Source organism: Sarcophilus harrisii, chromosome 5 (genome assembly GCF_902635505.1).
Source record: "Sarcophilus harrisii chromosome 5, mSarHar1.11, whole genome shotgun sequence".
Lineage (NCBI taxonomy): Eukaryota > Metazoa > Chordata > Mammalia > Dasyuromorphia > Dasyuridae > Sarcophilus > Sarcophilus harrisii.
In genome coordinates, this window is record NC_045430.1 from 198,541,257 (window position 1) to 198,553,379 (window position 12,123).

General features: G+C 33.8%; 1 protein-coding gene across 6 annotated transcripts in view; it reads right to left on the reverse strand.

The window, feature by feature from the left end:
- The window catches only part of EZH2 (enhancer of zeste 2 polycomb repressive complex 2 subunit), a 108,115-nt gene that overhangs the window by 2,965 nt on the left and 93,027 nt on the right, over positions 1 to 12,123 (reverse strand). For 4 of the 6 annotated variants that reach the window (XM_023504958.2, XM_023504956.2, XM_012551114.3 and 1 more), the window contains exons 11-17: positions 5,242 to 5,333; positions 4,007 to 4,247; positions 3,151 to 3,320; positions 2,747 to 2,841; positions 1,458 to 1,498; positions 805 to 930; positions 87 to 265 (exon numbers count right to left, since the gene is read on the reverse strand). In XM_023504958.2, coding sequence (XP_023360726.1) covers positions 87 to 265; positions 805 to 930; positions 1,458 to 1,498; positions 2,747 to 2,841; positions 3,151 to 3,320; positions 4,007 to 4,247; positions 5,242 to 5,333 — 944 coding nt within the window. The remainder of the gene's footprint in view (positions 1 to 86; positions 266 to 804; positions 931 to 1,457; positions 1,499 to 2,746; positions 2,842 to 3,150; positions 3,321 to 4,006; positions 4,248 to 5,241; positions 5,334 to 12,123) is intronic. The other 2 variants (XM_023504959.2, XM_012551116.3) reach the window with 1 other exon arrangement.

Sequence of the window (12,123 nt, forward strand, 5' to 3'; positions counted from 1 at the left end):
AAAGTGGCAATTATATACTTGAATTTCTTCTGCTTCACAATTCCCTACACTTTTGGAGAGCTACTAAATAACATTTGCCCACTTACCTTTTTGGATCCTCTCTGAATGCTGCAGTTCTTGCAAGACACATTTTTACTATCCCAGTGATCAGCAGCCCCACAAGTCAGACAGAGGTCTGGATCACATTCACGGACAGCCAAATAACAAGGGCACTGTTTAGTGTTGCATTGTGCTTTACAACGGCACCCGGGGAATCGGTTTTGGCCTTCAGAGAGGGTGGGAAAAGGAGAAAGCTATGTTAGTACAGGACAAGGATTATTTCTCTATTAAGTGCTCCATAGACAGTTTCTTGATTAGGAACTATTTATGTATGTGGCTCCATAAAATTTAAATTTTTAAATTTTTAAATTCTAAAGACAAATAAAAGTCATTCCTTAACAATCACATTTGAATGTTCAATTATCTTGTGGTATGTTTGTTTGTTTTTCTTCTGGGTGCCCCTAACACTGTACCAGCTTTATTATGAATCTGTTTTTAATGGTCAAAGGAGAGGAGGGGAAAAAAAGAAAGGCCCCTTCTTTCAAGACAGGTTTGCCCAGCATGCAAAATGGCTTTAGAAGCTCAATGTTCCTTAAGTGAGATTTTCCTGAAGATGACCTCATGAGTAACTTTTTAAAAAGTGTAAAAATACATACTTTTAAATATTTGTTGAATGAGTGCTTCAAATTCTCTTACTAAAAAATGTATTTGATGCTCATCCTATTACAATGGGCATGACAGTGCACAAGGATAACAAATACTTACATTCTGAGCTACACTGACAAAACTTCTCACAAAAGTTTTGAGCAATCACGCATGGGCAAGAACTGTCACAAGGCTGACGTGGATGATCACAGGGTTGATAGTTGTAAACATGGTTAGAGGAGCCATCTGAATAAAGATATTAGTATGAAAAGCAATTGAGCCAGGGAACTGTAAGACTATTATATGTATAATTATCAAGTGGAAATCTTCCCTCTATCCTCTGCAGCTTAGCTGGATTTTCTTTACTGTATTTACAATGTTACACGTATTCCTGTTTACAAAATGATGGCAAAAATTAGGAAATGTTAATATTTCCCAACCCCCATGAACCTGCTCAGAAGCATTAATTGTCATCTCAGCCATTTTTCCAAAGCAATTTCCCTTTAATACAAACACTGCCTCTCTCCATCCCATTAGTTTAGGTTATGGGAAATACAATAGAGTAGTATCTAAAGGATCATTATCTAGCTCCCTCAATTTTTGTTTTCTTTAATAAACAGCAATATCCTAAACCCTGATAGTGTGACTATCCAGTTACAACATGTCAGTTCGTTGTGGCACAACAGACTCCCCATGGTGAGGCCCTAAAAACAATTAAAAACCAAAGTAGAAATGCTTAAAGTAAAGATAAAGTTAAATGGAAAGATGCTAACCCTTTTTCAGTTGTATCTTTCTGCAATGTGCAGCCCACAACCTGCAAAAACAAACAAAAAAAACACAACACAAACACAAGAAAGTTGACAGGAGACTCCTCCTTTTCCGAGAGCTGGAGAGTTAGTTAACAACTACAAACCCAACAAAAAATTACTTAAATGGAAATGTCTGTGTGACCAGACTAGCAATACTTAAATGAAATCAAAGTGTTCTTAGGAGAGTCATCTACAAACTGATCAAAACAACTCTAGGACAAACTGACCACTGAAAATATATATACATATATATTACATATATATATTTGCAAAAAATTAAACCCACATTCCTATGTGCAACTTTAAAGAAAAACCAGCAGATCACTTCCTGTGCTTGCTCTTTAACATCCTATGAGATTTTCCCTTTTTTTTGGGGGGGGGGGGGGGGGGGGAGGATACATTTTCGTCTGATCATGTCTCTTCTTTCTATCATTAAGAGACCAGGATTGGTTGGTCACTATTAATCTCAAGGAGATGAGAAAGACCCTCTCCAAGAAAACATGCCAACATCTGCAGTGGGCAAAATTCCTGTTGGCAAAAGCTTTTGAATTCCAATTCTTGAGTATTGAATTGCAATGGCCCTCCGTTTTGGGGGGGAATCAAAACTAATATAACCATAGCAAGGTGGCTGGCTGCTAGCTTTGATTAGGCTTTTGGATGTGGGGAGTTAATTCTGCAGATAAGCATGAACCTAAGTTAAGCCATTTTTTCATAATCATGCTTAAATTGTGCTAAAAATTTCAGTTTTTCACGGCTATCATATTCTACATAGTCTTATCTCAGAAGTTAGCATCAACGACTCAACTTTAAAGGAAATTACCCAACTGAAACAAGCAATCAGTAGTTCTTGGTAGGCAGTCCTCAAATGAAATTGAGCTTAACCTCATTAAGTCACTAGAGTAGCCAGAACTGATAGATATAACTAACTAACTGCCTTTATAACTGCCTTTAAAGATATTTAAAGCTAAACTTTTACCCAATAACCACATTAAGCTATCATCCTTTTCAATGTGCTGTTTGTACTAATGAGAAATGTATCATGCTTCTCTATCCTAAATCATTTAATGGTAGCCTATTGATTTAATAAAATCTGTTGATTTTATTAAAAGAATTAGTTTCTCTTAAGTACAGAGCCATATACCATGTGGCAACAAAAAGCACACCATAGCAGCTGGCTTAAAAAAGACACCACACCCCAGGCAGATAGAATACTAAACCTATTCCCTACAGTTTTAGAACTACAAAACACTTACCGGTGTTTCCTTTTTTTCTTCCTTGGAGGTGTATCAACATCCTCAGCAGGAACTGGAGCTATGATACTAGATTCCTTTACTCTAAACTCATAGACCTGGCAAGAGATAGTAGTTAAATGGCCATGAGGCAGGTTGTTCCTGGAGTGGTGGTGATGATGCTGCCTTCTAGACATTTAAATCCTCTGCATACACCTTTCATTTTCATGGCTCCTGACCTTAACTGTGCAAAATGATGATAATAATAATCTATAATTTTTAGGATAATTTTTGCTTAAAAGTAACCATTTAGTAGATTTGAGAATAATCGAGATAAACAGTAAACATTCTTTTAAGTTAAAGCAATGATCTCCTTTGGGAAATTGTACATTTAGCCCCACTTACTGATTTTCACCTGATGTTCTTACCTGTCTACATGTTTTGGTCCCAATCAACCTAGCAATGGCACAAAAATTATCATAGTAAGTGCCAATAAGAACTCTGAACATTGAGGCTTCAGCACCACTCCATTCCACGTTCTCAGGAGGTTCAATATTTGGCTTCATTTTTATTGGTGTTTGACACCTGGAGTTTGCCTCTGTAAAACCAAGATAAAATATAAAACACTATTATATTTTTAAAGATAAGTTTACTCTAAAACTAAATTATATGGAGCCAGTTACTAGTTCTCAGTTGTAATGGTTCTCAGTGGCCAATAGAACTAAAACTTAAAATCCTAATTTAGCCAATACTTCTAATAAACTCAGATTTGTTGTTGACTCATTTTCTGTTGTATTCAACTCTTCATGAACACATTTGAGATTTTCTTGGCAAAGACAATGGTTTTCCTTTTCAAATTTAGAAAGATGAATCTTCCCTATATTTCTGGATATCTTCCATAAAACCTCTTATCAAATTTGTTAAAACATCCCTTAGTGAATTAATGTGATTGTGTTTTTCTTCCTTTTCCAGTGAAATAAACAAAAGAATCGCACAAAAACAATGAACTTAAGTTAACTACTCAAGTCATGAATTAATTCTGTAATCCAGTGTATTTTAATAACATTGTCTGTGGTATCAAAGATATTAGTATGTTGAAGTCATTTTGGTTATATAATTTTTTTAAAAATTCTCAAACCAGGAGCAGGTAGGTAGCACAGTGGATAGAGTACCAGTCCTGAAGTCAATTCAAATTCAACCTCAAGACATTTTACACTTTCTAGGAAAAACAAAACCTCAGAAACAAAAAAAACTCCTCAAACCAAAGATTTTAAAGCATCTTACCAGAAGAACTAGAAGTTTCATCTTTCTTTTCTTCTTCCTCTTTATCATTATTCTCTCCACCTGTTTCAGTTCCAGCTTCCCTATCACTGTCTGTATCCTTTGATTCCAGCACATTAATGGTTGGTGTGCTTGGTCTACTGCTGTTATTTGGAAGCCTTCCCCTTCGGCGACCTCCTGGGCGCTTTGGAGGTGTTTTGATCCGTTCAGCAGTAAGAGCAGCTGCAAACTCTTTTGCCCCTTCCTAAAAGAAAAGAAAAAAAGTTATCTTTAAGCTATGTTTTGATTTTGGGGGGGAGGGAAGGGAAGATCGTGCTTGGCAAAAAATTAAGGAATTAGATCTGTGGAACCAGTTTAAATTCAGATTACAAACTTACATATTTAATTATAATTTTCTCTATACCTGCGGGGTTTCTTTCCAAAATTTTCAGGCTATGAAATAGAAGGATGAAACTGCCATTAATACCAAAAAGTGATGAAAAAAATTTCAGGAACAATAATTAAAATATAAGTATATCTTTATGTAATGGGATCATTTCTTCTATATATAGATGTTCCAGAAAAAAGAAATTTTCATAAGCCATATTTTAAATGAATTTGGGAGAATCTTCTATTTAATAGTAAAATTTTTTGATTAAGTGACAAATCCTCAGCTAACAAAAATAAGTATCATAATTTAAGTTTCACAATTTAGATTTTCGTGTATTAAATCAGTATGTACGTTTAGTAGAATGTCAGAATGTGTAGATGGTTCATGAAAACACACAAGAATATTTTCACCATGGTCTACTTATTTATCCCTTAGGCCCCAAAGCAGCCTGAGACCAGAGAATAAGGTTTGTGGGCTTAGTAAAACTTAAACAAGCAACTGAGTAGAGAATTTTGGAATTCTCAAGTTTTAGGTGACTTGTTTATAAACCCTGCTTGGTTTTTGTAGAACATACAAAAAGATCCCTGCCCCTAAGGAGCTTACATTCTTTAGAAAGACCAGATTTTTACAAACAAAACAATATAGTAGTATCAAATGTGATAAGCATTTTAAAAATTTTTTTTTAATTTTTTAAAAATGGATGGTCAGAAAGGGGAGAGATCAATGAGGCCTTAAGTATCCTGCCTGTTGTTAACTGTCCATGTTAGAACAATGTTCCAGAGGGCAAGATTCTGACCTTGTAGACCTTCACCGGAAGTCCAATATAAAGACTTCATTAATTCCTGTACAATAAAACAACAAATCTTACCAAATGCTGGTAACAGTGTGGTCCACAAGGTTTGTTATCTAGTGCTGTTTCTGTGTTCTTCCGCTTATAAGTGTTGGGTGTTGCATGGAATGCTGTGAAAGAGACAAAACCATAAACTACCCAAATATATCTTGGTAACAAAGTCAGTTATCTAACCAGTTTATCAGTGTAGCTCTATAGAGCCACTGAGTGGAAAACAGACCTTGTTATTTATCTACATTATTTAATAAATTTTCTCTTCTAACCCTTTGAAGATCATCACTTTAATAAGTCTCATCCAGAAAAAGTGACTGATAGGTATTCTGATTAATTAGTGATTTCTCTTTTTTGGCAGGTGAAGCTGATAGATTCTTCAAGCCATGACTAAACATTTGTTTAAACAAAGTCCTTAATATCTTCATAGAACAGTGGGTATTCCCTCTACAGCTAAATGAAATTTTTTATTTTTAAGAGAAGCTTCAGTAAATACTTAGGAAATTTGAACTTCAACAAGTAAGCCTGTAATATTAAGGTTGGGAAGATGGGGAGAGAGGGGGAGGAGATGATGAAAGGCAAAGAAGAAAAGTGTGGAGTTGGAGCAGAAAAATTAGTACTTCTAAGTGAAGCCTGCCAAATGCATGATAAACTGGGTCCCAGATTAGAAGGGGAAAAAAAGTTTAGCGAAATTCCAATTTCTATAAGAAATTCATGTGCTTTTAAACATGAATTTCTTATAGAAACTGGAATTTCATTAGACAAGTCTACCACTAAAGAAAGATAACATGTAACAGTAAGCTTTCTTCCCAACTCAGATTGTTCAAAAACTGGTTTTTGTAAAAGCAGCAACTTGTGTTATATAAAATTTCATTGTATAAAAAGTGAGAGCTTTTGAAGACATTTTCTAATATCCAAAGGGCAAGTAGTTCAGGTGCTTGTTGTTTTGAAAATATCATTAAACAGTAAAGAAAAGATAATTATAACATTTTAGGTTGAAAATCTTCACGTTTATGAAAACTACACCTTTTAAGATAAATGGAAATCTTCATGTAAAAAGCTCAAAAAGAAGGAAGACAGGAAAAGAAACAAGGAAAAATGGAGACAATGTTTTCTTTACTAAAAATATTTACTTCTCTTTCAAGTCTGTGAGCTACCCTTTCCCAAAATGAAAAACTAACAGTACATGACTAATTTAGGATTTAATTACAGTTTGACAAAGTGGGAATCTTTTAGCATCCAGAAGGTTAAAGCTCACACAGCATTTTAGGAAAGTATTATACCTATAATTGGAATCAGTCTGAAATCTTAAGAGTCTTCATTTACTACAGTAACTCTAAAAAACAAAATGCTTTAGGAAAATGGGTATATCTGTTCTCTCTCTATATATACACACACACACACATATATACACATACACATATGTATATACATAAAAAGATGTTAGACATTAATTGCTATATTAATATGTTTCCACAGAACCAAATTAATTTAAAGATTTATTCTTAGGAAACCCACTATTGTCTTAATAAATAACAACCATCAAAATAATTGAATCAGCTCAGCTTCGACATTTCTATTCAGGATTAGAAACCAATTCTGTATATTACCCACTGTCATACAGCACAGTAAGAGGCAGTGTAGCACATAGAACACCTGGAGTCCGGTCAAACTTCTAATATACTAGCCTTATGGCAAGTCACTTGGGGCCACAAGATCCCAACAATTCTCTAAGATGACAACTTGGATTGCAGGTGCCAGTCTAAAACTGTAGAGGGAATTCCTCACAAGGAGGAAAATCCTCCCCCCCCCCAAAAAAAAAAAAAGTGCCTAAGAGGAATAGATTTACTCTTTTTTTTTTTGGATAGAATTCTTAATCAAAAAACTTTTAATTTTGTGTGGTGCTGTTCTTAAATTTCTTTTTATTTTCCCTAAAACTACAGAGAACCATTCTTACCCTCTTAGCAGGATGAAATACTTTGAAATCATGATTCTTTTGGGAAAATGTTTATTTCTCTATTATTTCTATAAGGAAAATTTAAACTTGATACTTTAGTTAAAGCCATTTTCACAGATTTTTCATCCTAAAACAATATCCAATCAAATATTAATAAAGTTATTAGAACACTGTATTTCAACTTAGAATGCTTAATATGGGAAAAAATGCTTTTAAAATTACTAGAAAAAGAAAAGAATATGCCATATATTAAAGGACTTAAAGATAAAATTTTTATTTATAAGAAATAACTACAGCATCAATGTGAATATCAAAAGTTCTGATGATTAAAACTGCAGATCTGAATGCTTTAGGCATCCAGAATCAGTTCACCAAGTAAATATATAGAACAACTCCAATAAAAAGTCTCTGAGTCCACTAGATACACTTTTCTCCAGTCCAGAATCATTTTACAGATAAACAGACACAGTAGGGATAATGTAAGTAGATAGAGAATGGACCTCTAGTTAGGGGCAGATGCAAGACTATTCTTACTATTATGAAAACAAATTTCTTCAATCACTAATGCATGTAGCTGGTGCTATACTGATTGAGTACCAGGTCTCCAGTCAAGAAACTCAACTTTAGATCTGGTCTCAAACCACTTAATAACTATATAACCTTTGGCAAAGGACTAAACCCCATTTGCCTCAATTTCCTCGCTGTAAATAGGAGGAAATGACAAACCACTCCAGTATCTTTGCCAATAAAACTCCAAATGGGATCATGAAGAGTTCATGACTGAACAAGTCTGAATTAATTTCACCTGCTCTGTGTAGTACACAAAATGGACTGTCATATTTCAAATTACTGTTGCATAATTATTTTAGAGTAAACATGATAATTTACTTGTCTGCATCAGACAACCATAAAGCCATCTTGCAAATATGTTAGCATTCATGGTTCCAAGTCTCAGAAAGTTCATGCTAGTCCATGGATAACACCAAAATCAAACATACTCCTTGAGTTCAATATGTTCCTACAAGAATCCCTTAAACATCCATCACAAAAGAGCAAATGAATCTAATTCATTCTAGAACATGAATGTACTTGGTAAGAAACGGGCAAAAAAAAAAAAATTTACCATATCTGCAAGTTGTGCTTTCTACCAAGATATAGGTCCTATTTTAAATGACTCAATTGTTTAGCTTTACCAAGTTTCTCCACCTGTGCTTTTCACTTCCCACTATCTCTTAACTTCTATCTCTTCCCAACAGTTTCTAAAGAAAAGCAAACTTCTTGTGAATCCTATTGGATGCTGTACATAAATGATCACTTTAACATTATTATATTTAATGTATAAAGTTAAACTGCACAAGATCAGACTCTGAAAAGGATTCCAATTAATATTACTTCAAAGATCCAGTGCTTTTAATTGAGAAGTACTCACTAAACAATGTTTAGTCTAGCTGGCTCTGCTGAAACTTTTATAATAAACTAGAACATCTTATCTTTCAGGCTGTTTTTCCCTCCACTTTATCCTTAAAAGTAGCAAGACATATTTGCATTCCAAAAGGCATTAGAGTTTTAACCTCCACCTTTCAAAAAGATGAGGCACCAATAATTTCTTTCACTTTGAAATATTTTGTTTTTACAGAGTTCCTAATTTCACCATAATTACTATTTGAAATAAATTATATATTAAAAGCTTCCCCAAATCTCAAATATGTTTTGCATGTTTCTGATTTTGTTTTAAAAGTTTAAAAAGAGAAAAAAAAATAAAATGGACAAAAAGAAGTTGATACATTGGACCACATGCAACAGAAAGACCATCCTTTCTAAATAAGCCAAAGACAATGATTTTGTCACTCAAATATAATTAAGTTGAGGCTATGAAGTTCAGCACACTGTAAGCTTTGTTATAAATACTGTAGCCTTTTTGAGAACTTCATTCTCAAGTGCCTTTTATGAGCAGCTGACCAATACCAGAAATGATTTTAAAACAGGATTTCACTTCATGTTCCTTAGTATCACAACTAATGAATCTAAAAGGCTATCAAAATTAGTGATAAACTTTAAAATTAAACTCTACTGTTCTAATACATAAAAGGGTTAATTAACATCTATTGTTTAAAGGATTTATTTACAAAAATTTAAATGTTTGGAATACACTGTTATAAAAGCTACCTGGAGTGGATAGGGCACAAGCCCTGAGTCAGGAGGACAGAGTTCATATCTAGTCTCAGATACTTAATAGTTGTGTGACCCTGGGCAAGTCACTTAATTCTGATTGCCTCAAATAAAAACACAGTAAATTGTTTGGATATGATACTTTGCGATTCTCTGAGAAAACCCTCTGGGCAAGTCACAACCTCTCAGCCTTACTTTCCTTACCAAAAACTTAAATATAATTACCTACCATTAAATGAGATACTATATGCAAAAAAATGCCTTAACCCTTAAAGCAACCCATCATAGTTAATGATGTTGCTATTATTCTGACTTGCCAAGTTTTATGTATTTAACTCTTGGGCTTCAGCTTTCTCACCAGTACCTGATCTGAAGTCCCTTCCAATTGTTCCAATTGCCCTATTATCTTGTTTTTGCTACTAAGATTATATTTAAATATAACTAAATTGTTACAATATAAATTTAGCCTTTTAAATACGGTGAGGGGGTAGGGGAGTTATGTTTGAAAAGTTTTCATGACTAAGTGTTCAAAGGCCATTATAAAGACTTTGAAAAATTGAAAAATGCTGAAATGATCATGTTTAACAATGCAGTTTTTTCCATTATTTTATTATTAAATTATTAGTTTAGCTTAGATTCAAATTTACCTACAATGTGATCATATTTTTCCTGCCCTGAATATAATATTAATAGAATGCTATCATTTTATAGTACTAAAAGATTGAAGGGGAGAAAGGGTGAATGTGGCAAAAGGTGAAATGAAGACCGGAACAAGTGTGCCTGATGCACACATTTGATGCGATCATTTGTTCACAAACTACAAACAGACATAAGAACTCAAAAAGCTGAGCAATCTGGAAGCATTTTGTGTGAGACTAAAAGTATTCAGGTAGGGCTTCTCAATTTTTTTGATCCCTTTTCACCCGAGAAATTTTACATGTATAAAAATCAAAAGTGTCTATTTGTATAGATAATTATATATGTTTATAATATAATTATATATCTCAAAGGTAAATACAAATCTATTTGTATAATTTTAACATTCAAAAATACTGTTTAGCTATTCAAGTAACTTTTTTTTTAACTTTGACAAGATATACACAAAAATAGTTAAAACTTGAGTAAATGTCAACTATCTGGAAACTAACTTACATGTATTTTATTTAATCTCAAGCAGGCCTTCATTGTAACAAATTTTCTAATCATCCTTAAGTCTCTAATACTATCCTAAATCCTATTTGACTCACTGCCTCCTTTCCTTCACAGCAAAGAGTCCACCTCCTACTATATATTCAGAGAAAATAGAGGTCATTAATTTCAAACTCCTTTTTCTTCCCTATTTCACACAACCCAAAACCCCTTCTTCTCTTCATCATCCTTCCATTCTCTCCTCAAATTTGTTATAGGTGGGCAATCTTCCACACCACTTATATTCACCTCTTCCTATGTTCTCTTTTCTCATTCTTGACTTCTCCTTAACTATTAGCTCTTTTTCTGCCTTCTAAAGTATATCTGGGCCTTCCCTGAAATACATGTAGTCTCAGGAATGGAGACTAAATGAACTATTTGTAGCATGATCTCCCAGCATCTGACAACATTTCAATTGCTTTAAATTTGGTCCCTGTAAAAGTTAAATCTTGTTTAAGAAACTCAGACCTCTTAGCCATGTTCTAAGCGAAATAAGGGGTAAAACCAAGAAGGGAAGAGAAAAACTTTGATCCTACTAATCCCTTAAACTATGATTCTGAATCCCACTTTCAGGCAAATGCTTTTAAAAAGTCCATACACACTCCACACTTACATTATTCTCACTTCTAACTCTTCTTAATCCCTTGCAATATAGCTTCTGACTCAAATTGTTCTCTCCAAGATTACCAACATCTCTTAATTGTTACATAAACTCTTCTGTTTTTTAAACTAAGAGCTACCAACTTCTCCTGGACACTCCCTGGGACTTACTTGTTCTTACACTGCTCTGACCAATTCTATTTAGAATTCACAGTATTTCATCCTATTCCCCCTCACTGAATGTAGTAATTCCCCCACATTTCTCAAAGCTCACTGAGTCACAGACCCTTTTTTCGTCTTTTAAGTGCAAAAGATTCCCATATCTATTTAGCCCTTCCTAAACTAGCTTTTGAATTTCAATGCTTTATGCCATATACATCTCAAATTTAAAATGTTCAAAAGAAAACTCAGTATATTTTCCAGGAAATCCATCCCAATTCCATATTGTATGGTCAATTCTACCTCTCCATTCTGTTATCTTAATTCAGATCTTCATCTCTACTACTGCATTTAAAATAGTCTTCTTACTTCCAATTTCAGCTTCCACAGTGCAAAATTGATATTTCTAAAATGCAGCTTCTGACTTTTATTTATTGGCCTTTCTTTTTCATAAATCTTCAGTGATTACAAAATGTAGTAATACATTTCTCACCTCTGCATTTAAAGCTCTGTTTTGCTTTATATGCTTTCTCTTCCACTACTCTGGTTTGCTAAAGGTTCTCTATAAGTAAATGACTTGCATCTCTCACCTTCTTGTTTTTGCACACACAGCTGTCCATATCTGATATGCATATCATCTTCCCTACTTCTACATAGCTCTACATCTTAAAACCCCTAGTTTCCTTCAAAGTATAACTCAGAAGCTAGTTACTATATGTGGCCTTTCCTAATATTTGTTTTATTGTTTTCTTCTTCTTTAAATTAATGTGTATAAAGTTGTGAGCTTGCTATAAGAAAGATCCTTAATAACAAAGACTTTCATTTCTGTCTTTGTA